This window comes from Chaetomium fimeti (assembly GCF_033439085.1).
Source record: "Chaetomium fimeti strain CBS 168.71 chromosome Unknown B0H64scaffold_3, whole genome shotgun sequence".
NCBI lineage: Eukaryota > Fungi > Ascomycota > Sordariomycetes > Sordariales > Chaetomiaceae > Chaetomium > Chaetomium fimeti.
The window spans coordinates 1,671,934-1,694,830 of NW_026944331.1; the positions used below are offsets into that span (position 1 = coordinate 1,671,934).

Sequence of the window (22,897 nt, forward strand, 5' to 3'; positions counted from 1 at the left end):
CGGAAGACGGGATTCCTTCTCGACTGCGACATGTAATATGGGCAACGAAACAATAGCAAACATAATACGCTCGGAGACGGGAACCGGCCGGGTGACGGAGTTGATTGACACCACCGCTTCCCATTGCATCCAGGCTGCTGCGGTCTCGATTCTTGGTGGTTCTCGCTGGCTCGCTGGATTACTTCGATCCTACGGATACCTGGTACGTCCAAGTACTCTGTACATACAAGTACTGTGTACGTAGGCACCAATTTACCTCTGATCTCCGGTTGAAAAGCAAGCCACTTGATGGGAAGCTGCCGCTGCTTGCTGCGGGCTGATGCTGGTGCTTTTCCTCTCTGCCTCTCTCGTGGGGGGTTCGAAGCCGAAAAAGACCCCTCGCGTGCGGATCAACCTGGTCAGCACCAACCCCTGCAGCCCTGCACAGATCCAAAGGCACATTCAAGATCTTCTGGTCAGGGAGTCGAAAGATGGCCGAAAAAGAACACCAGACAAACAGGGGAGAGACGAGGCGGACCAGCAGCGGGGCCGGCGCAAGTGAGGAGACACCTCATTCCGTGCTCGCCCTGCTCTTGCTGCCCTGCTGGGCCAGCAAAGTGATGCTTCGCGGGGTACTGTATGGATGTACTTGTGCACTGTGTAAACTCAGCCTGGAACGAAGCGAGTCCCTTCCCTGAGCGGGCCGCTTGCCTGGATGGGTGACTTGGGAAGAGCTGTGTGGTCGAAAGCTTTGCGTAAGGCCTCAACCGGTGGGTATCGCAGTGGAGCCACTGGCCTGAATGGACACGGCACCGACGAACCTGCGCCCGGATTGGGGAAGCTGCTCTCCAAAAGCGACCACTGACCAACTCCCCTCCCACTCTTTCCCCCTCTACTCCGCGGTCTTCGTGCCCGACAACGCTCTTGGGTACCAACTCGCTCGTGGGCACGACGTCAACAAGGAAATCTGTCCTCGGAAAAAACAGGCTACAAACGATTTTTGAGCGGAAACGCAGCGCTGCAGGGATTTTCTGGGCTGGCGTTAATGTTCTGCGAGTGGAGGATTGGAACCAGGCTGAAACATCAAGAAGACCTGAGCCGGGAAGGGATGGGAGCCCAAGTTCCATGAGCCGCGCACCACCAGATGGCGAACCCTGATGCCTTGCGAATTGAAAGAGACAACCCCGATTATCCCTTCCTCGGCAACGGGCAGGAAGACCGAACGCCAACACACCATTTCCGTCCATGCCTGGAAAGCTTGCGACCCCCATTGGAGCCGTCGGGCGTGGAATGCAGACTTCTGCAGGCCAAAGCCGCCTGACGGCTCTCATAGGGCAACGGCCCGAGGGAGTCGAAACTAGTCCTGCGCATTGCAGTCATCGGCCTCGATATCTGATATGACGCCGCCGCGCTGCAACCACAGCGTTGGGATGTCGCCATTTTTCAAGTTGCTGCATCGCGATATCCCCCGGTTTCCAACCCCAGCTGCGCGACACGGTGACACGGCAATACCGGGCGATGCTATGTGCGATGTACCAAGGAGACGGGAGACTGTTCGTTTCCCTAGCGACCCGGAGCACCGGCTGTCGATCATCTCATGCGGGAGAATTGCAGTGCGACGACGAGTCTCGATCGAACGTTCCCCGGGGCCGCTTACATACCCACATACCCCAGCTTGTCAAGGGATGAGACAAACCATCGTCGCGGGAAGCAGCTTGTTTTGGGTTTCATTCTCGCCGTCCCCATCCCATTGGTCTTGCCCGTCTCGAGTTGAGCTGCAACAACCAATGGGTCTCGACTTATACCCTCCAACATGGCGTGAAGCGCATTGAGCGATTGACTCGAGGTCCCGAAGGAACGCTTGACACAGGGCAGCTGTCCAAGCAATCTCCTGGTTGATTGGACTGGTCACCACAACAAGAACCGCTCGTCGCCATCGAGCTATGAAAGCAGCTGCATATGATACCGCATTGTTCTATCGAGCAGGACAATTGATTGAGTGGCTCTGGTCAAGGTGACATCAGCCCGGCATCCGAATCTCTCCGCAGGTTCTCCAAATAGCCAGCCACCGGCCGCCGTCGAGTGCGTGTGAGTCAAGTCGACATCGAGGGCAGTCCGACTAGACCCGAGTTGGTTTGGCGTAGAATCTCCGCATCCGGAAGCAATTCCACGCGGGATCGCAGCTGATCCCGTGATGTTGCCGAGTGAGGGGGCGGAGAGCAGGGGTGTTGCGCAAGACTCCCGGCCGGGTGTCACCACAGAGCGGGCTCGTTGGAACTCGAACCAGAATTGCTCGGCTTGACCTACTCTGAGCTCTTCTCCTCCGGGGATAGCTAGCATTCCGTAGACCTGACTTTGCTTGCGTGGGCCAAGTCCGTAAGATGACTGGATGACTCGCTTCCTTTTGTGATGCCCTTCCTGTGTAAACCGTACGAGGCTTCCACTCGCGATGAGAAGCACCACGATTTTGAGATGTCTGCCCACACCGCTCTTTTCGTACTGCCGTCGTCGTCTGCATGTACTATATCGTGCGTCAGGTAACACAACCCCTTCTCAGACTTTGGTGGCAGCCGAGGGGTTGGTTAGTTGATGATAGCCATGATGAGGGAACGCATCGGGCGAAACATCGGCCTTGGCTGAGTCGATAGTTGACACCCAGAACACTGTGTAAGTATGCTAATTCCAAGCACTAGAACCACATGTAAAAGTTGCCGCTGTGTCCAACCGTTGGGAATGTGGACATTAATTGCGGCTCGGCTTAGACCTACAAGCGTTTCAAGTCCCCGATGGCAGTTTGGCTGAAGCTGTGACCTGGACTGACACAGAACGGCCCGTGAACAACCGTGTTGCTGTGAGGAAGATGCCTAGTTTGAAGGGTGCCACAAGAGCTTTCTCGAGATGTTTGCCAAGAGACTTGCAAGTGCCTCCACAGTAATGCCGATATTGGTGTACATAAGGGGGGATGGAGCGGGAGCCCACACTTCCGCCCATCACATGGTTGCCTGAACTGGAACCTCGACGTCTGCGACCACGGGCCGATGGTCAGAGAGGTAAACCCCATCATCGAACTTGTTGGCAAGAATGCCAAAGCTCAAGAAACGAAGGCGGCCCATACCCCGCACAAAGAGGAAATCTATCCTTGCCGGATGCTCGTTTGGGTCGTCTCCAAAGGAGGTGAAGGTTATCTCCTTGTTCCCGTATTTGGCAACTTCCGGCAGGATATCGGAGATGTCTCTCATCCCTGAGTTTGGTTCGGTTAGCACCTTGTATGCTCGCCCTGTGGGGGTGCTGTTGAAGTCGCCACCAAGAAATACAGGAGTTGATAGCCTAGGGGCACGCTCTCCGGGCCAGGTACTGGCAAGCTTGAGGAGAAGACGGGCGCTTTCCTCGCGGGCAACCTCTCCCTTGTGATCGAAGTGGGTATTCATAACCGTCACGACTGCCCCAGTCCTCCTGTGGCTGAAGGTCCCCATTGTAACGACCCGCTCCAAAGCAGCATCCCATCCCTTCGATGGCACTTCTGGAGTCGGAGACAGCCAGAACGTCCTACTGCGCTCACACTCCCAGTGATCTGCGCGAAAGAAAATCGGAGAGTACTCGCCGGCCTCCTTCCCATCCTTCCGTCCCTGACCGATACGCCCCCAAGAAGGACCCAGGTATGTTTGGACATCGGTGAGCTGAGAATGCAGGACTTCCTGGAGACAGACAAATGGCGAGTCTTGGCTGGAGGTAATGAACCTTAACTGTGCACACAGCCTCGGGCAGCGGACCGACCATGGCTCCTCGCCCGGGCCGGGATTCTTGGTGTCATACCGAATATTTAACGTGACAAGGCGAATCGAAAGTGATGCGAAGTTCGAGGGAGTCATAGCTGCTGCCTGGAGCCTGGAGGACGCGTTTTCGGGCAAGGCGTGCAGTTAATTAGGTAACATTGATAGAAGTCGCTCTCGGTAGGCGTCTGTCAAGGAAGTCCCACGAGTCGAAAGGGATCAGACACTTGAGGCAGAGTGTAGCTGTTTGTTGGTGTAATCTGTACGAAGTATACCACTGAGAAGTACAGATAACTGAGGTAAGGTTCCGTACTGTGCATAGGTTCTCGGTTTGTTTGAGATTCGTGTTCCGGTTCGGTAGTTGCCGGCTGCCAAGCAGCTGTCCATGGATGGCAAGCAGAGGCCGTCGATCACGTCGAATCCCGCATCGGGATCGCCCTTGCAACACACAGTTCAGACTCACTCGGTAGGAATCTACACAGTAGGTAACCTTCGAGAAATTCCTTCCCCGCCGATGAGCGCCTCTTTTTTCCAAACAAGCGCGCTTTCACCAAGTTGAGGAAAAAGCCTCTTGATGTTGAGCAGGGCTTGGCAAGCCTAACGACGTCATAAGCGAGGGTTTCCCCATCTGAGAGACTCGGCTTCGGCTCACATGCGCCGTCATTTGACCGACATACCCCCAAACTGTGACTACAGACAAGTCGAAATTTCCACATTTGGCATCCCGCGTTTCGTAACACGGTTATGCAATCACTTTAGTTCGTTCGCGCGGGGCGCGCCACTCATCAAAACAATCCCCGAGGCGATCAGGCTCGAAGTCCAGAAGCCCAGTGAAGGCCAAAGAAGGAAAGAATGGTGGGCTGCGCGGCTGCCTTGCAGTTGCGTCAAGTTCGTGCAGCAGCCCCTGCAAGTTCGTCGCTCTTGCTTCTTCTTGTAAGCCAAGGGTCAAGTTCGACGAACTGGAAGTTCCCCGACTCGCCAGCAGCCTGGCATCTTCCATCTCGGTATTTCTCTTCACTCGCTCGATCTGCGATGTGAATCAGAACGCGGGAGAGGGTGTCGGGCAGCCCGGTCATCTGCCACTCACGGACTTGGCGACACACCATGCAGGTACGTCGTGAGTCCTCCTCTTCTCTTGAGCAAAACGACTGGGCCGCTTCTCCGAAGATCGCCAAACCTGACCCTGCCCGCACGAGCTGCACTCCTTTTCAGCTCAACAAGCCCGGTTATCGACACACACTTCGACACCATCGACGCACATCAATGATAATCCGAGAAGATACCGGGTGTTTCGGTAAACGGCCACTCATTCCTAATGGGGCGGAGGAGAGTCAGATGTCGGAGTAGGTGGTTTCCACTCTCGGTCTGGTCTCAGCTCAGCCTGCTGGGCGTTGTCACGCGTCGAGTCAGAAGGCGGCATTCTGAAGCCAGAATTCCAAGAGACTCGTAATCGACTTCCGACTTTGCCGGGTCTTTCTTGATATCGCCCATCTTTTTACCAGTATTTTCAGACACATTACCCCCCTTTTAACTGCCCGTGATGTTCACGTCCATTCCTGTCCTTGGAAACGTCCTCACACTTGGGGCGCGGGGGCACACCAGCGTACCATCACCGTTGGTCCACACCCACACACAGCCGCAAGTTGGAGGGAAGCCGCCTTATTGCCCCGCGAAATTGAGACCTGTCACCTTGATTGACCGGTGACTTGACTGGAAAGGTGACCGCACCAGCCATCTTTGAATGTTGGTGGTGGGGAACTAGCATCAGCAGCAGCGTGGGCATGGTTTCCGAGTTCACTACATATCTGCACGGCTTGTCCGTCCTCAGCTGGCTACTTGCCCTCCCTCTCTTCCCTTTTCGTCTCCTCATGTTCCACAGCATTAGTGGACACCCAATCCCTCACAGTCCTCAACATTCGCTTCTGACAGGACATTGCTGAGCCGGCAAGGCCGGTGACAGTCGTCTTCCTCTGTGCCTTATTGAGCAGCCTCCTTTTCGGTGTTTCCTCCCCACCGCCGTTTACAAGAAGAGAGCGGACACCCCTCCCATCACCGTCTTCCTTGGTCTTTCTCGCCTGGAAATCAACAGGATGCCCGCCTCCAGGTCCTCCGCGCAGCACCCACCACGGGACTCGTGGCTATCCAACCCAATGTTCCTCCAGCCCAGTATTGAGCGAGACGATGCAGAGATAGAGGACCTTACCCTATCCAATATGGACGAGGATCCCCTCATGTACTTTTTAACACCCGCGCCTTACTCCTGCTCCGGCGAGGAGAGCATGGATTTCGAGATGGAGTTTGATGCCGGGATCGAGGACGCCAAACGCCCAACTCAAATCATCCGGAGCGTTAGCCCATCGAGCCTCGAGGGCCTCAGCCGGCCGCCTCCTCGGCCGCCAACACCGCCGCGGTCGCCAGCCACCCCCGACCTGGACTACGATCTATCTGGGACACCGGACGAGTATGAACAGTACGATTACATGGAGAGCTCATGGCCACCGCGCCGCACCAGCTCTGTGAGCTTGCCCCGCCGCCTCAAGGACAAGTTCAAGGTCCACCACCCAAAGCAAGACGCCGGACACTCCGACAGCCTGGTCCCGCCGCCGCCCTCACCGTACCCGCCGCGCACGTCGAGCCGGGGCCGTGCGACCTCCCGAACGACCAGCGGCTCACAGCAGCCCTTCGCGGCTTCGACAACCGGAAGAAGGTCCCGCGCCGCACCGGCCCGCCTCTCGCCGCATGCGTGGCGCGAGCCGAGCCCGGACGTATGGGCGATCGAGGAGGAGCCCGAGGCGGAGCTGCACAGCGAGGTGGGGGACGGTAGCTTTTTGGAGGACGCCAGGGCTGGAAGCGCTAGCCCGGTAGACATCCCGGCTGCGAAGCCGAAGAAGAGGGTGCGGTTCGTGCTGCCCCCTATGGAGGATCGCGGGGCCACGTATTAATTAGATGGGGCGCATATCATACCCTGGGTGGATCGCATTTGGGTTTGGGGCTTTGCATAACACGGCGTCAAGGCGGACGGTAGTCTTGTGTGTTCTGCTCTTTGGGGGGAGGATCGTTTTGCTTGCTTTGGAAACGGCATAGTTAATGGTTAGGTAGTCTGATATCATGCTGGGAGGGCATCTGCATTAAAAGATTGTCTCAAGTCTGGCACTTGATAAAAAAGTTGGTTCCTGTCCAAGTCTGTATCACTCCCAATACCACCACAAACTTGATCATATGGACGATCACCCCAATACGAGATCGGATCAAGAATTGAGACGACGGCCGTTGTATCCGCCGCCACATGTCGGCATCGGACGGAACCTGGATCAAAGTCTCATGGTTCGGTTTGCGTTGCAGGTTTTTAAGGTCCACCTGCAATATCCGACCAGTTGTTTTCATGGGCGCATTGAAGTGCCTGCATGCATTTCCAGAAACAGCTGCGATGACCTGCATGTAAGCCGTGTTGTCCTATCCGTGACTTACTCGGATCAGGCTACACCGTCACGTCGCTCGGTTCCTCCGCCATAAAAATTGGCGGAATTTGGTACCTGAGTTATCAAGTTATCATAAGGATCAATTCGGATATAACGTTACTGTGTGAGCCATGTCGCTGGAACCCTTTCATCTTGTCTGTCTCCCTGCGGCGAAGCCTGCCATTTATTATTTATATCACCCCCGGCAGATGTGGAGCCATTTCCGCAGCCAGGGTTCCCGTTCCCGGTGCCGCTCCCGAGTATCTCCACTCGAGATCCGGGCGGTGATGATGTCAGGGGCCACGCTGTCAAACGTCTGGCCCGGCGGTGGAGAAGATAGCTGGTGGTGCTGGGATTGCTCCCAAGGGTCATTCCGATGCGGTGAGAGATCGGATAGCGAGACTGCAAGATAGCCGCATGAGCTTCTTTTCAGTGCGGCTGGTAGCTGTGTTTCAATAGATGTCGTCGGTGTGATCGCCAGAATGGAAGCAATTGCAACCCAAGGCCTGCAAATACCGCGATGCGTAAGAGCCGAAGTGGCTGCGCCGATGCGCACTTGTGAGCTCCTCGGGGGTGTCGGTGACTTGCGCAGCTGACAGTTTGGTGGTTGCCGCACCTGCCCCGCTGTTGCATGCTGGATGCGGAAGCCTGGGCTGGCCGCTCGACAGTGATTGGCCCGGATTCCCTGCTGTCTGCATCGTGGTCTTTGGGCCAAGGAAAGCAGGAAGCTGCAAAAGTGTGGCAGGGGGTGGGGCATCCCTCCTCGATTTGTTTACCTTCGACTGCTGCTGCGGCCATTGTTTATCGTCATTGGTGGGTGGGACAAGCGGGAAGCTTGCGGCGCTGTCTCGAGGGACGAAGCGCCCGTTTCACTCGGTTTTCCGACAAGAAGCACATGCGGCGCGGGTTTTGAATTCTCTTTTTCCCAACTGACTGCGCAAAATCCCCAGGAAGACCGCTTCGGTCTCAGTGACAGTTTTCCGGGTCGGCTGTGTTGCACAGCACAGCTTATGGATGCTTGCTTCCAGCGGAGCTTTCCTGCAGCGGCCCGTCGAACCAACCCATTTCAAGGTTTTGGCAAGAGTGCCGCAAGCCTTCTCACACCACTCTTCCCTCTGCGCAACGTCATCTTTTTTTCTGTCAAAATTCAAGACAGTACGAAAGTAGTGTGTCCATGATCAGACTCAATTCATTGAAATCCGCAGCGATATCCTACCCCCGGCAGAGAGCGGACAGATCCGATCTGGAACGCAGATCGTCGGCAGTTATGCGGTTCACCGAGGTGAGCTAGGTGGGTTCGTCCCGTTTCCCTGGTTATTGTTTGTTGATTATGCCCCCAAACCGTCAGCCCCCGACTCCAAGCACTCAGCACCCCATTGGCAGCTGCGCTCTCCGCTTGGGGTCTTGACGGTGGATTCTTCTCCGATCAACAAGAAAAACTTTTGAATTTCACGTCATGTCACAACTTGCTACACCATCAGGCTTGAGGAATGCAGGTTGCTGACCGGGTCCCTCGTCCTCTCCTTTTCTAGAACCATGTCACCGCCGACACAAGACGAACCACTCCCGGCCGACCCAGAAACACCACAGCGTCCCTCGACGGCAAACAAATATGCCAATGCGACAACACCAACAAATAAACGGGCGTCGGCCCCGGCCGCTGCAACCCCGAAGAGCGCACCAGCTGCCGCTGGCAATGCCGGCAATGCCTCTGCCAACAAGAAGAAGGTCGAGCCCAGCCTACTGGGCGACTTCTTCCTCGGCCGTCAATCACCGGCCCGTGTCGTTGCCCAGCGGGAGGCTATAAAACAGCGACGGAAGAGCATGGCGGCGGATGCGGCCAACGTGCGGGAGGAATTGCGCCAGGAGATGCGCGCGGCGGCAGTGCGGAGAGTCCAGCAGCCCGGGGGCGTGACGGACCGAGTGAAGGCATGGCAGAAGGGGAACGCGGCTGCTATGAAGGAGCAAGGAGGTGTGATACCACAACCGGAGGACCTAGCGAGCGTACCAACCGAGATTGCCGCAGAGGTTCCTGCCGAGAGCGTGACGGAGACGGACCGGTTGCGCGTCAAGATGCGGCAGAAGTCGAGAAGGAGGAAGCCCAAGACCGACAAGGCCGAGGACAAGGAGAACCAGGATGACGGAGGCAGCGATGAAACGGAGCGCGGGAAACCGTCCGCGACCACATCGGGGACATCACCCAGCAAACCACCCGTGGTGGTTAAGCTGGCGCCGAAAAAGAGGATTGTCAGTGATGACAACTGGATGAAGCAGAGGAAAGGCAGGAGCCCACCCCGGAACGCCTCAACAAAACCAAAGGCCCAGCCCGCCCCGGCACCGGCACCGGCACCGATGCCAATCCCCAAGGACTTCTTGCAGCGAACAGCGAAGAATCCGACGGTACAAAATAAAATCAAAGATTGGGCCGAGAGGGTAGAAATCCCTGAACCTCCGCCAGCCAAGGTGAAGCAGTATCGCCACAAGAAATCTGGCGCGACGGTGACTGTTGAGGAAGACACCCCGAGTGTAATCGCGTCGGACCCGGGGATCAAACCCGCGCCAAAACCTCCGGCCGATGACGGCATCCGAGTCAAACCGATGAAGATGAAGCCAAGGAAACCGAAAGCCGAGACCGAAGACGGCATTCGGATACCTCCCGTGCGGAAGAAGGAGCCCGTTGATGATGGCATTCGGGTGCGGCCTATCGAGACCAACGTGCAAGACGACGGGATCCGCGTCCGGCCGATCGACAGCCCACTTACAGCCGACGGCATTCGAGTCCGTCCAGGCCCCGAAGTGCCCGCCGACGACACACCGGTACGCCCTGCTTCATCCGGGCCCACTCCGTCAGCGAGGAGCAACAAAGCGCCAAGCAGCAAAGCACCAAGCGCAAAACGCACCCAGTCCCCAGGTCCAGATGATGTGATTGAGGTCATGGAGGACCCGGAGACCGAGGTCGAGACACCTGCTAAAAGAAAACCTCGTCGACGGCGCTCAAGGCGACGAAGCCCTAGGGCCAGCCCCAGGGCCAGCCCCGTCCCGCGGACTGTGGAACTTCCGGAGGATCGACACTCGGAGTCTGAGACCGCACGCCACATCCCCTCACCGACGGGCTCTAGTGACGAGTCTGAGATGGTACCTCCGACTGTTTTGGGGAACAAGTCACTGGCGGATATTCCATTTGGGTACTCAGCATTCAGTGAACTCGACTTGCCCCTGGGCGCCGATGCACGTAACAGTACCACCAAGCGGCCCACCAAGACTCAACGAAACCCGAGCTTCAAAGCGATGCCGAAGGTTTTTAAGAAGGTTGTAACAGGTGCCAAGGACATCATTCAAGAGATGGCTGAGCCTCCGAGACCTGTTGCGACCAACAAACCGCAGAGCATTGAATCGTGGCTGAACGGCACGGTTGATCCCTTTGTCGAACCCAGTGCCAGTTCGCCAGTTTCTCAAGAGCCCACTCGCAAGGAGCCAGCGCCCCAGGAACCTGCTCGCAAAGATCCTGTCGCCCAGGAACCCGCTCGCAAAGAGCCCGCCTCCCAGGAACCTTCTCGCAAAGTGTCAGTACCTCAGGAGCCTACCCGCAAAATTTCAGTCCCTCAGGAACCCGCCCGCAAAGTTTCAGTCCCTCAGGAATCCGACCGCAAAGCGCCAGCCCCCAAGGAACCCACGCGGAACACTCTAGCCGAGGACAGGAAACCAACTCCGGAATCACCGGGGGCAGCGCTGGAGAGCCAGAAGCGGCCGACGTCGAGGCAGACGTCGAGGCCGCCATCGAGACCATCGTCGAGACAAGCGTCAGAGAGCCGATCCAGAGAGACCGTAGACTCCGCTATCTCGAAGAGCTCCGGCTCTCAGGGCAACACAGAGTCGCAAAGAGAGGAAGATAGCGATGCGACCCCCAAAAAGGCCAAGTCCCCCCCCGCTTCATCAGCTGGGCTGAAGAGGAGACGGGCAACCAGGGCAGCTCCGTCTCCAGCAAAATCGGGCGGTAAAAAGCCATTCCGGGAGCTGCTGAAGGAAGCTTTCCGGGGCGAGTCTGGCGGACATAAACTTCCGCCTGCGGTATACCCTAGCTGCGAAACCGATGACGAGAGCGATCACGACGGAGATGATTATGAGTCCACCATCCGGAGCAAGGAACCTACCGCATCCGACTACTCGTCTGGTTACTACTCATCCACCTACGATTCAATGCTTTCTTCCGATCTTTCGAGCCAAGGGCCCCAGCGAAGGAAACCGCCAACAGCCGGAGTTCACGAGTTGTCCACGATCATGTCAGAGGAGGTGGGCAGCACGGTCAGCTCAGATGCACACTCCGATATTTCTCAAACCACCGTCACCCAGACGACGGCCTTCACGAAATCAACCGACATTTCGAGACAGAAAAGCCAGAAGACGGGCCTCAAACGTCGTCTCACAAAACATTCTGATCTTGTGTCGGTCCTCTCGTTACCGGATAACGGCCAGCTCGTCGCGCCCAGACGTTCAAAGAGCATCAAATCGTCCCGTAGCCTTCACCGCAGGCCGAGCAGGGCGAACAAAAGCAGAGCCGACGAGCTGTTGGATGAGTTCGCAGACGATGAGCATTTTTACGGGAGGGAGCTGAAAGCTCTGGTTGACGGCGTCGTCCCAGTGCTCCTAAGAGATGTCATGAACGGAGGTGTTGGCGAGGCGAAGGCGGATGCCGCGGCCAAGTCGGTGGTCAGCATGGGCATGGCGCTTGAGAAGTTAAGGAACTTCCACAAGCAGGTACCCCTCGATGACATGTCGGAGTTGCTCTTCTGGCTCGAAGATGTCTCGCCAGTTTACGATAACTACCTGGACGTATGGCGGCTTGGCTTCCAGGGGCTGATCATCAACCTTGCTCCAAGAAACGGCATGTTTGATGACAATGACTCGCTCCTGAACGCCCTCCCTCTGAATGAGGATGGCGATGTTGTCGGGGAAAATGGGGAGCGGGTTGATGTTGCGTTCCTCCTGAGGCGACCTTTGATCAGGGTTAAGTGGATGGTCAAGTTCCTCAAGGTGAGTTTACCCTTTTGCTACTCTCATCGACAATAACGAGTGCTAACACCCAATTCAAAGGCTGCCGTGGCGGTCACCGAAACCCATGAAGCTGAGCGGCTGCTCTCAGTCTTTACAGCCCTTCAGGAGAAGGCTCGCAAGCGGCACCGAGAGGAGACTGCTCGCATGATGGACGAAGATGCGAACAACACCGACACCTCCCGGTGTCGTGATCTTCGGAATTTGATGTCCCTCGACGGCGTAATAATGAACCGAACACGTCAAGTCGCCGCGTTGGACGTTTTCTCCCTCGATTTGGACCATTCGAGCGGCCAGCGGTTGGGGTGCCAGGTTGAGATGATCTTTAGGGATAGCCCAGCGCTTCCCGAAGACAAGGGAGACATTCTCATCAGGGAGCTTGGAAACAACACCCGCTCATGGCTGCTGTTCCCTCCTGTACCCAGACAATACATTTCCTCCCGACTGGGAGACGATGACGACTCTCTAATCGTCATGATACGCGGTAGCCACAACGGGAACGACTGGTATGAGCTCCTGAAGATATCGACAAACAACGACGAGCAGATCGATTACTGGCTCCGCATCCTGGGAAGCCATCCCATGCCGCCTATGACCCGAAGCAGGCCAGTCAGCATGGTGCTAGGATCGACATCGCCGAAATCGGGCGCGACAGATGTTCCGGTCGGCGAGCGCAAAGCAAGTGTGTCAAGCTTAGGATCGTCCGACACGGAGAGACCCAGGACGCCATCCCGGCATCGTACACAGCAGCATGGCGGTTCTTCCCCGCCAGCTGCAACTGGCTATGCTTACCCTGGCATGACCACCACCAAGGAGAACTACGCACAGGACCACTCCGAGCAGGATAGAAGACGGTCTTCCTGGGAACACCCCTCCGGAGATGTACCGAAGATCGTCAAAGCGCCTCCCAACACTACACCATACCGGGAGGACGGCGCTCCTCCCCCGCCTATCCACCGCAACCTCAGCTCGAAGAGCTCGAAGAGCCCCGGCTTGCTCGCTCCCCCAGTGGACTCCGGCCGACGGGCGCGACTGAAGCGCCGGATGTCATCTCCGCTGAAACATGAATACACTCCCTCCGACGTCTCATCCGACAGCTCGTGCACTCTGAGCGATGAAGATTCCGAGTCGTCACAAACATCCGACGAGGACCTCGAGGAGGATGAAGTTCCCGATACCATCCCGGGATATAGCATCAAGGAGCCCGAGGTAGCCCCTCCCGAGTCCGTTGTTTCGGATAACAGTGTCACGCCGTCCCACTCGGCATCTCAGCTAGAGCTCGCCGTCAGAGATGATTCGAGACCGGAGAGGCCGGTGGAGAAATTCGTCGGGACCGTATCGTACTGGTCTGCCAGGAAGGGGATCTGGAAAGACGTCAATAACGGCGAAGCGGCTTCCATCGTTATCCATCCGGGATGTATGGAGGTGCATCCCCTCAGCGAACAACACTCCAACCGGCAAGCATACCCACTGCAGTCGTCGGGCACATCCGAAGTCGACAACAGCAACAAGGATGCCGGAACTATCGTGCCGCTTGTTGCCCTGATCTTGACCCCGGTGGTTATGATCCGTCGCAGCACTGCGCTTGACCTCGAGGTCCGGAGCCCAGCGTCCCCCGAGGCACAGCTGAAGATCGAGGCTAGCATGTTCCGTTTCCGTACCGTTAACCAGGCCGACGCCAGAGATCTCTACGAGTCTGTCCACAACAGCCGCCTGAACAATGCCCGGTACATCCAACTCAGCGAAGAGAGCCGTGTGCAATCATTCGGGCAGATGCAGCCCGTGCCCGGCGACGGCAGCGCAGGCGACGACAGCTCCAGCCGCCGACGGAGCTGGTTCGGCCGCAAGAACAGCTACCGCGCATCCACTCGCGCACCTAGCGTCTCTCAGGGCAGCATCTCGACTACTATCTCCGCGAACAGCTTCCTCCGGCGCCTCATGGGTGGCGGCAACAACAATTCCTACAACATCGACGAATCCACGCTCGACAAGCCACGCCCGAGCTCAGCGGCAGCAGTCCCAGGGGGTGGCAGCCTCTACACCTCCAGCTCGGGCTCCGGAGGATCCGGATCGGGCTCCATCACCCCTCCCCGCAGCGCGTCCCTCTCGCTCTCCAACTCGGGCAGCCAGAGCCGCTGGAGCGCCGGGTTCGCCAAGCCCTTCTCGCCGGACCAGCCGCTCGAGATCCGGTGCCACCTCAACGTGCAGAACAACCGCTGGCTCGACAAGGGCGACTGCGTCCTGCACATCAGCCGGCCGCCGCCGGGGGTGCGCCAGGAGCTGCCGCTGTACAACGGCCTCGAGAAGCGCGTCATCGTCACGCACGCGACCAAGAAGAACGCCGACCACCCGCTCATCCTGCTCGACGCCGTGCTGGGCTCCAAGTGCTTCAGCCTGCTCGGCAGCAAGGGCGTCATGTGCAGCGTGTGGGAGAACCTGCGCGACGAGGAGGGCAACGTCGGGCTCGCGCCCAGGAGCGGTGCCATCGCGGGCAAGGTTACCAAGTGGTGCTTCCAGTGCAAGAGCATGCAGCAGGCCGGGTGGATCATGCAGCTGTTGACGACCGAGGTGCCCGGGTTGATGATGGGTTAGGTTTATGGGAGGGTGTTGAGTCATTCTTTCTGGTTTTTTATGTCCTTCCCTTTGTTCTTTTCTTCTGTTGGGAGGATGGCAGGGAGGGTGTTGAGTCATTCTTTCCAGTTTTTTATGTCCTTCCCTTTGTTTTTTCCTGTTGGAAGGACGGCAGGGAGGGAACGGAAAGGGAGAGACATGGTTGGTTGTGGGGGCTCTGGGGGAGTTGTGGTCAGCTTTTTGGGGGAGTTTGTTTTGGGGGAGGGACCGGTTGGGTAACAGCATGTCGGGTTGCATGGGTTTTGGACTCGGTGTTGTTGTTTGTTGTTTCTTGTCTCATTCACCACACACTCGACTTGCCCTGTTTCTTTCATATGTCAACTGCACATACTATACCCTGTCTGGCGATAGAGTTGCTTCCTAGGTTGCATAGCGTGTTGTTTGCTATTTTTTTACTAGAGACTTTTATTTTAGTGTTAAGAGATAATTACTTGTTCGCGAATTCTACATGCATTAGTTATAAGAATAGCGGGCGGTGTGTCGGTGTGCCAGTGTTTTCGCTGCTATCCGCAATTGGATAACACAACTCCTGTCCCGCGAAAGATGCACGTGCGTTTATATTAGATATAACGATACCTGTATAACAGTAATCGCCCCAGAACATCCCTGTCAGGCTAGAACAAAGCTGCCGAATCTGGATGCAACGACGCGTTCCCTTGCGCGCCCTTGCTCCCATTCTTCCGACCACAAAGGGACTTCTTCGTGTCAACTTCACCGCCATCGCCCGCATCAAATTTGGAAACAAACAAGACCTTTCCTTTCAATTTCCATTCACACAGCGTCGCGCAGCCCCCAATTCGCTCCATTTGCACTCCTCCCTCTTCGTCCTGCGCTGCGCTGCGACAGCGCAACCGCCTTTGTCATGGCCGATTACAACTCCATGAAGGTTCCCGAGCTGAAGAAGCTGCTCGGTGAACGGAGCCTTCCTCATACCGGCAACAAGGCCGACCTCATCGCCCGCCTCACAGAGAACGACAAGCAGAAGGCTGCTGATAGCACGGCGCCCCAGGCTGGTAAGCGCTTCATCCATTCCTTGACCGCCGCAATCTGCGACTCTTTATCTCCCTGTCGCAACAACTTTCTCAACTCAATAAGGGTTGAGAAAGTCCATCAAGCGTTGCGAGATATAATTGCCATCCCAATTTGTACAATGGACACACCCGCTGACTCTGCCTCTCGTCGTTAGAACCCGAGCAGCCTGCTGCCGAAGACGAGATTGACTACGAGGATGACGACCTCCCATCAACCAAGAAGGACGCCGTAGCAGAGAAGCCCGCTGCCGCACCTGCCGCCGCAGAGACCAAGCCTGCCACCGCCACGGAAGCGCCCGCTACCACGACAGACACCGCCACCACCACCACCACCGCCACCACCGAAGAAGCCAAGACAACCGAAGCCGCGGCGCCGGCCGCGGAGGCGGCCAAGCCTGCCTTCACGCAGAACCTGCCGCCGACGAACGCGCAGTCCGAGGCCGAGAAGCGCGCCGCGCGCGCCGCCCGCTTCGGCATCACCGCCGCCGCCGACGCCACTGCCGACGGCGCTGGTGAGGGTGACGGCGAGGCCCAGTCCGAGGAGGCGAAGCTGGCCGCGCGCGTCGCCCGCTTCGGCGTGGCTAACGACCGCGTCTCGGCCCTCGACAGCGCGCTGCCCGACCGTCCGCGCAAGCGCGGCCGTGGGGGTGCTGCTGCCGGTGCGGAGGGGGCGGAGGGTGAGAGCGCTGCTGCTGCTTCTGGTGAGAAGGAGGAAGGCGGGCGTGGTAGCAAGCGCGCGAACCGTGGTGGTGCGGGTGCGGGCGGGAGGAATCAGCAGCAGCAGCAGAGGCGTGGTGGGAGGGGCCATGGTGGGAGGAGGCAAGGTGGTGGTGGCGGTGGTGGTGGTGGTGGTGGAAGGGGTGGGAATGCACAGAAGGGCGGGGAGAAGGGTGCTGCGCGGACGGTGGACCCCGCTGAGAAGGCTAAGCTGGAGGCTAGGGCGAAGAGGTTCGCTGCTGCTGCTTGAGGCTGGGTGGCTACCTACCTACCTACTTACCTGCTTCTTTATTCTCGCTTGTTTGGCCGGCCTTTAGGGCTTTTAGTTAGTTCCTGCACCTTTTGTGCCACGTAGTTTGGTTTCTTTCGCAATCTTGTCACCGATCGATCGACGAGGAGGGGTTGGGCGGGGAGAGAAAAGGATGGGGAAATAAACCATGGGTCGGATATACAGGAGGGCAATGGAAATGCGGACTTTGTAACCATATCATACCCATATTGCTGAAACTGAGTTCTCGGGTTCTCCTTGTGATGGTGTGGGCTGGTTTGAATGTCTGTGTGTCTTGTCACGATACCGTGAGGCGCTGCGGAATGGAGCGAGTGTCCGAGGTATGGTTGTGTAGCGGACCACGGCGGAGAAGGGCAGTACGGCGGCACCTCATAGGTAAGAGAAGCCGAACCCCAAGTGAGTGTTCTAGACGTCGACCAAAGCTCGACCTTAGGAAGGAAACAAAAGCCATACTGAAGCCCCAAAGAAACGGGATTTACTCCACTTACTTTTCCTTGACACCCCTTCTTTTATTCGATTTCGTTCACAGTCCAGCTAAATTAGCATGGGCGGACACAAGATAGATAAAATTGTTTACTTTCAACATCCCGCTTCTATCAGTACCCCTGGTTCCTCGCCCAAGTACCAACATGTCTACGAGGCATAATGGAACCGGGGAGGGCGGAGAGTTATGACGGGATAATGATACGCAACAACACCCCAGAGGTCAATAACCTGCACAGGGGGCTGTATAGGGGAAGAGGTCACAGTTCACTGTGTTGGTTTTATTTGTGCCGCTGCTTACCAAGTAGACCCTCGTTTTTCATCGCACTTGTCTTCTCACGGTGCGGTTAATCCTTCGGTCTCGAAGTAACAACTTCGTCGAGATACCTGGCTGGAGATGGGGGGATAGGGGGGAAAATGAAACCGATGTTTGGAACAGCAAGGCCAGCTTAAAGTAGCGAGGACCAGTTGATGGACGCTGGCTCGTGCATCGCTACAATTTTGGGGGTTGTATCAGAACGAAGCGGAGGCGCTGGTGTCGCCTACTGACTTAGTCCTCGTTGAAGTGAACCGGCAGCGGAGTTCGGTCTCGGAAAGGAAAAAGCCCTTACGTATTTCGTATGCCGCTTTGAGCAACACTATCGTGATAATCGAGTTTCAGCAAAGTGCTCATCACACCAGTGGTTAAGTGAGCGTTCCTGACTCGCATGCATGGGATTAGGTATCGCTTGCAGCAGAACGAAGCACATCCGTCCTAGTTAGTCATGACTCGCAGAAGGATTGGAGTTACATCGCCGCCAGGTGCCCTTCTGCAACAATAAATGGCCAAACATGCAGCTGAGCCGGTGACGCTAAGGAAGAAGTGTGGTGACAGCGCTTGTTGTTGACTGGGACATGCGAACGGAAAAATGTTGACTTGGATGCCACTCTCCGGTTTCTGTACCCTCATTGTTGGAAGCCGAGGACTGGACGGTAAATATGACCAGCCATTCAGACCTCTTTCCTCCCAAGACCACCGGTTAATGTGCCCTCCTAGCTGATATGAGGGGGTGTGCCGTCGAGGACAGCCATAGGTCACGACACGCCACAGTTTCGCATGCGCCTCAAGTCACTTGACTTCCCGCATCCGGCAGGGTATTTTGTCTGACGGAAGACGGGGACAAGGAAACCCCGTCGATCACGAGGTGGAATATTTGGCCGTGGCCTCGGCTGCCGTGTCCAAGCTGGCCGGACACTGGGCGGGACGGACCATGGAGAATCACTGGTCCTCGACGGGACGGGGCGTCCTCTTACGCTATGCTAATCACAGGATGAAGACATGGGCGGACGTTGTTGATTCGCGGGGAAGAGAGACAGAAACAAGGAATAGGGGTCGAACAGACGGATTCCCATATTTGCCATCCCTGGCTAACCATGATGCTGTCTCGATGCCCTTCTCTAAGAGGTAAGACCTTCGAAGCGGCAGGAATTACCGAGCCTTCCACATCTCGCTCAGGGGGACGAGTGTTGAACCGGGACAAATTGCAGGAGAGCGAGGTGATGAAGGCAGGGGGGTTGTTAAGCGCGGGTAAGAACGGCACACGTGAGAAATCCCATCAGCAGGGCGGCTCAGCTTAGGGGGTCATCAAAACAGGGGAGTGTGAAGAATGGATGTGTTTGGCTGAGCTTGCGCAGATCGAAGTGTCAGGGTGATGTTGCAATGGTCGATAAAGACGCCACATTGGGGATTGAATGGCATTGTCGATGCAGAGTGGCAGACCGGACGACGACTTGTTTGGCGAAGAGAATCAGCACATGACTCCGGTGTCATTGACTCCTTACACGAGATCGGCTGTTGGTTACTGTTGGCTGCTGTTGGCGGTGGTGACACAACGAAAACGAGGTCGAGAGTTAATCTGTAATTAGTTTCCGAAACCAGATTGCGTTGCTGTGAGGGGGGCATGGATCCTGTCGTCGGCTTGATGACATCAAGCGATGCCGGCGATACCGGCGTGATCCGTGCCCAAAAGAGGTTAAGAAGATTCGTGATTGCTGCACATTGACCCTTCCGCAATCACGTTTGTTGTTGAGGGGAGGACTCCAAGAAAATCAGATCCTGCCCGCTGCTCCTCGCAACCTTAACCAATGGGGGCTGTCAAACCCCTGCCTGGCCGGGTGAACTCCCTGTCGCTCTGAGCTTGGCGAGAACGCGGGGCTCTGACAGGGACATGGTTTAAGACAGGGGGTTGCCGAGGCGGCCAAGCCAAGAGGGCGCCTCTTTCAATTCGAGCCGCCATCGACTTCACGGCAAGTTCCAGCATCCGAGCTTCAAACTTGATGTTGATGCATCATCAATCCAAGTTGATGGCGTACCTGCCTCCCGAGATGGCAAATTTTCAGAGGCAGCCACTGACGATACACCGATTTATTTGTGCCACGTCGCCAGCCTCAGCAGTACTGGGGTTCGCGACCGAGCCAGAGACCCGGAGCTGTGGCGGAGCATGCAAAGATTCGCCAACTCTTCTCCAACGGCTCTCGCTTCCTCGGTAACGCACTCGCCACAACTGAACGACCCAACAAGCCGGTTTGTCCTGCAGGAATCCAGTCGATCGGAATCGCTCACCGTCGGCCGACCCGACAGCACGTCGCTCGATCCTACCTATTTTGCAACGTGCCACTGCGTAGGTACTGATGAATCCGCCTTGCCCCGTGCTCGGTAGGCTCACACAACGCCCTCGTGGTTCACAACGCAACGCCAACTCATTCATTTTCAGCTCCCGAACTCGCCGAGGTTTCGATGATCCTCCTAGACTGCAGTGTAATGTTTTTGTCATATTTCCAAGTTTTCCTCGACTGGGGACTCGGACCTGCAGGGACTGGAGTGACTGGCAGACCGAACTGTCGCCGATCAAGCACATTGGCGCCAGGAACCCCGCTTGCAGTGCGGCTCATCCATCGTGCCATCTTGCTCCACGGTTGTCGATCACCCTCAAGAGGCCAGATCCAGAGCAGGACCGCACACCCTCCGTTAGCACAAAGCGCGCAATCCTGCAGATGGTTCGCATGTCTGAGTGAGACATGCATGCATGCAGCAAGATCAAAACGACCACGAGATGGTGTCCGATATCCCGGTAAAGACAATTTCTCGCAGGCTCAAGAGGAAAACACGGTTTCGATCTTATGCAGACTGCCGAATCCAGCTCGAAGAGGAGTCTGGGTTGAGAGAAATCAGGGGTTTCTCTGATCGCTTGCGATGAGAAACGTTGCTGGTTGGCCAAAAATGTTGGTATTTTGGCCAATCAAAAAATCCAAACGCCTTTTGGCCAGCCGCCGCGGGGCAACCACGCGTCGGCCGACAAATCAAACGACAAGGGGCGGCGGCTGTTCAACCGGAGCACCTTGTTGGTCGGTTGGATGGTTTTCCGGCCCAGAGAGAGTAGAAAAACGGGTTATCGTGTTGTGTTTCCCCAATCCCGCTCAGATCCCGCCGAGAACGGAATTGGCACTGGAAGCCCCGGGAGGAAGTCTCCAATTCAGACCGTTGTCTTTGCTCGACTAGACGGCAAGGAGGGCTTGGTTGAGACTGCAGTGGAAGACACACGACACCCGACTCTATCTCTCACCGTCTCCCTCATAACAATGAACTCGGCGGCGGAGTGCGTCGTCGTTGGTGGCGTGTCGTTTGGAGTTTCGACGTCTCGGCCTCGTGGATCCCCACACTTACTGTGTAATCAAGGACTTTCCCAAAGCGACGCTAGCTTCCGGGGGATCGCCGCCATGGATCAATCGTGACGAGTCGATACGCCGCAGCGAGACTTGCCCGCCTGAGACATGGAGGAATCAAGTAAAAGTCCCGAACTCTATCATTGGATCTTGTCCATCCTCATGGCGAAGCTCTGTCGTACGTTTAAAGGCCCGACCTGGTGAGGTCCATGTGGAGATAAACTCGCGTAAGGTACTAACTAAGAGTCAACGCCTCCGGGCTCAGGGTCCGCAACACAGTCGGGTACCCGAGACACACCCCACCGCGGCCGTTCGACTCGCCGTTGGCGCCGCCCAAACCCGGCACGGGTGGCGAGCAGACATCCCGTTGCCAGCCGCTTTTTTCAGGCCGACCCCTGGTTTATCAGAGAGTGGGAGCCATTAAGAGCATCCCTTCCGCCGTTTGTTGGTCTCCCGTGTCTCCTTCACCTCGGGAGCCATATTGATGATCCACGGCCACCGACGGACACCGGAAATCAGAGCGGAACAGTTAGTGGATAATCTTTTCATCCTGAAGGCACCGAATACAGCAAGTGTCCTGCTGGGCGTCGAGGGTCTGCTGCCCAATGACACCTCAAAAAATGCTTTTTGGGCCCTCATAGGGCATGTCCCTCCTGCAGCATCCAGGGCTGTCTTGCGCGCATGGCGGCGCAGCGCCAGTAATGGATGTGCTGTGGAGCAGCCGCCCTGCAGGGAAGCGACAGGGCCTGAGGGCTTGATGAACGCCGACGAGGAAGTGGGGCCTGTCTACCGCCCTGTTCCTGTTCCCGAGCCCCACCGCGCTTGTACCAATGCTCCACTTCCATTCGCACCGCTCTGCTCGCTCCTGCCGCTGGCTGCCTCGAATCCATCCTCGCAGCTTCCCGCATTGCACTGCACTGCGCTGCATGGCTCGCCTCGCCTGCGAGTGGCTTTCCGCTGCTCCATGTCTCTCCCCTTCCCTTTCCTGCATCGCGCTTCCCGTGGATGAGTCAGTGGTTGGCGTGCCTGTCCGATCCCTCACCTGCAACTTCCCGCCCAATCGACCTGCGTCTCCCTCCCCTGTTCTTTGCACCAAAACCCACATGACTTTGCCAACGTCGTCTTCTCCTGGCCAGCGCGGCCTCGGGCGAGATGACTACGCCACCCACTAAGGCCAACCGATCATGTTGGGATTCAGTTACAAGTGTACATGCAATATGATTTTTCAATTGGGCTTTTCGTTGGCAGGGGTGTGGAGTTGGTCCCCTGTCGTGTCCCTCCTCGGATGTTGAGAGAGAGGACTTCCCCAGGTTCGAGGTATCTTCTCGCGGTCCCGTTCATATCTTGCTACTTCCCCCCAAGCCTTCACTTGGACGTGTCCTCCTTTTCCCTCTTCCGCTCCCACGTTCTATCCGCTTCTCTTTAATATCGATATCAAGGAGGCAAATTCACCTGCGCCTCACTTCGCCAACCGTTCCACGACCTCCACATCCGGCTTACTCTTTCCCCATCTTACGCTGCTGGGCGGTACACCCATTCATTCGCAGGGGAGACCAGATCCGAAGAGAGACCCACGACGGCGCCAGCGCTTCCTGCCGCCGCCCCCCACCCTTTTCCCGCGGGTGTGATCTTGCACCACACACCCTCCCGCTCGCAACCCCTCCACCCCTCCTCTCTTGGCCTTTTAGGGTTTTGATTGATAACTGAACTGGGGTCCTGGAGACTCGTCACTTTTTGTGTCCTCTTTTGGATTCTTGATCTTTTCTCCTCTCTTTGATGCTTCTCTCG

At 56.8% G+C, this 22,897-nt stretch overlaps 5 protein-coding genes across 5 annotated transcripts; 3 read left to right on the top strand and 2 right to left on the bottom strand.

Annotated features, from left to right (window-relative positions):
• Positions 1 to 290: 290 nt before the first annotated feature.
• B0H64DRAFT_117798 (uncharacterized protein) lies at positions 291 to 1,443 on the bottom strand. Its single transcript, XM_062797894.1, has one exon. The coding sequence runs from the start codon at positions 1,308 to 1,310 to the stop codon at positions 456 to 458; it is 855 nt and encodes a 284-aa protein (XP_062660602.1). The 5' UTR covers positions 1,311 to 1,443; the 3' UTR covers positions 291 to 455.
• A 1,201-nt stretch (positions 1,444 to 2,644) lies between these two features.
• B0H64DRAFT_117817 (Endonuclease/exonuclease/phosphatase) lies at positions 2,645 to 4,004 on the bottom strand. The gene has a single exon (XM_062797895.1). It carries the CDS (start codon positions 3,846 to 3,848, stop codon positions 2,970 to 2,972), a length of 879 nt encoding a protein of 292 aa, XP_062660603.1. The 5' UTR covers positions 3,849 to 4,004; the 3' UTR covers positions 2,645 to 2,969.
• Positions 4,005 to 4,601: 597 nt separating this feature from the next.
• B0H64DRAFT_416306 (uncharacterized protein) lies at positions 4,602 to 6,691 on the top strand (the record flags this gene model as incomplete). Its single annotated transcript, XM_062805156.1, has 3 exons — positions 4,602 to 4,659; positions 4,716 to 4,866; positions 5,782 to 6,691. The coding sequence occupies 3 exons, from the start codon at positions 4,602 to 4,604 to the stop codon at positions 6,689 to 6,691; spliced, it is 1,119 nt and encodes a 372-aa protein (XP_062660604.1).
• Positions 6,692 to 8,321: 1,630 nt separating this feature from the next.
• Positions 8,322 to 14,896, top strand: B0H64DRAFT_118106 (uncharacterized protein). Its single transcript, XM_062797897.1, has 3 exons — positions 8,322 to 8,498; positions 8,740 to 12,238; positions 12,299 to 14,896. Exons 2-3 carry the CDS (start codon positions 8,744 to 8,746, stop codon positions 14,846 to 14,848), a joined length of 6,045 nt encoding a protein of 2,014 aa, XP_062660605.1. The 5' UTR covers positions 8,322 to 8,498; positions 8,740 to 8,743; the 3' UTR covers positions 14,849 to 14,896.
• Positions 14,897 to 15,517: 621 nt separating this feature from the next.
• Positions 15,518 to 16,904, top strand: B0H64DRAFT_118117 (uncharacterized protein). Its single transcript, XM_062797899.1, has 2 exons — positions 15,518 to 15,900; positions 16,074 to 16,904. Exons 1-2 carry the CDS (start codon positions 15,750 to 15,752, stop codon positions 16,883 to 16,885), a joined length of 963 nt encoding a protein of 320 aa, XP_062660606.1. The 5' UTR covers positions 15,518 to 15,749; the 3' UTR covers positions 16,886 to 16,904.
• The last annotated feature ends 5,993 nt before the right edge of the window (positions 16,905 to 22,897 follow it).

Coding starts and splice junctions, on each gene's coding strand:
- B0H64DRAFT_117798 (XM_062797894.1), bottom strand. CDS start 1,310: ATGAGAGCCGTCAGGCGGCTTTGGCCTGCAGAAGTCTGCATTCCACGC.
- B0H64DRAFT_117817 (XM_062797895.1), bottom strand. CDS start 3,848: ATGACTCCCTCGAACTTCGCATCACTTTCGATTCGCCTTGTCACGTTA.
- B0H64DRAFT_118106 (XM_062797897.1), top strand. CDS start 8,744: ATGTCACCGCCGACACAAGACGAACCACTCCCGGCCGACCCAGAAACA. Junction 12,239..12,298: donor GGATGGTCAAGTTCCTCAAG/GTGAGTTTACCC, acceptor CCCAATTCAAAG/GCTGCCGTGGCGGTCACCGA.
- B0H64DRAFT_118117 (XM_062797899.1), top strand. CDS start 15,750: ATGGCCGATTACAACTCCATGAAGGTTCCCGAGCTGAAGAAGCTGCTC. Junction 15,901..16,073: donor TAGCACGGCGCCCCAGGCTG/GTAAGCGCTTCA, acceptor TCTCGTCGTTAG/AACCCGAGCAGCCTGCTGCC.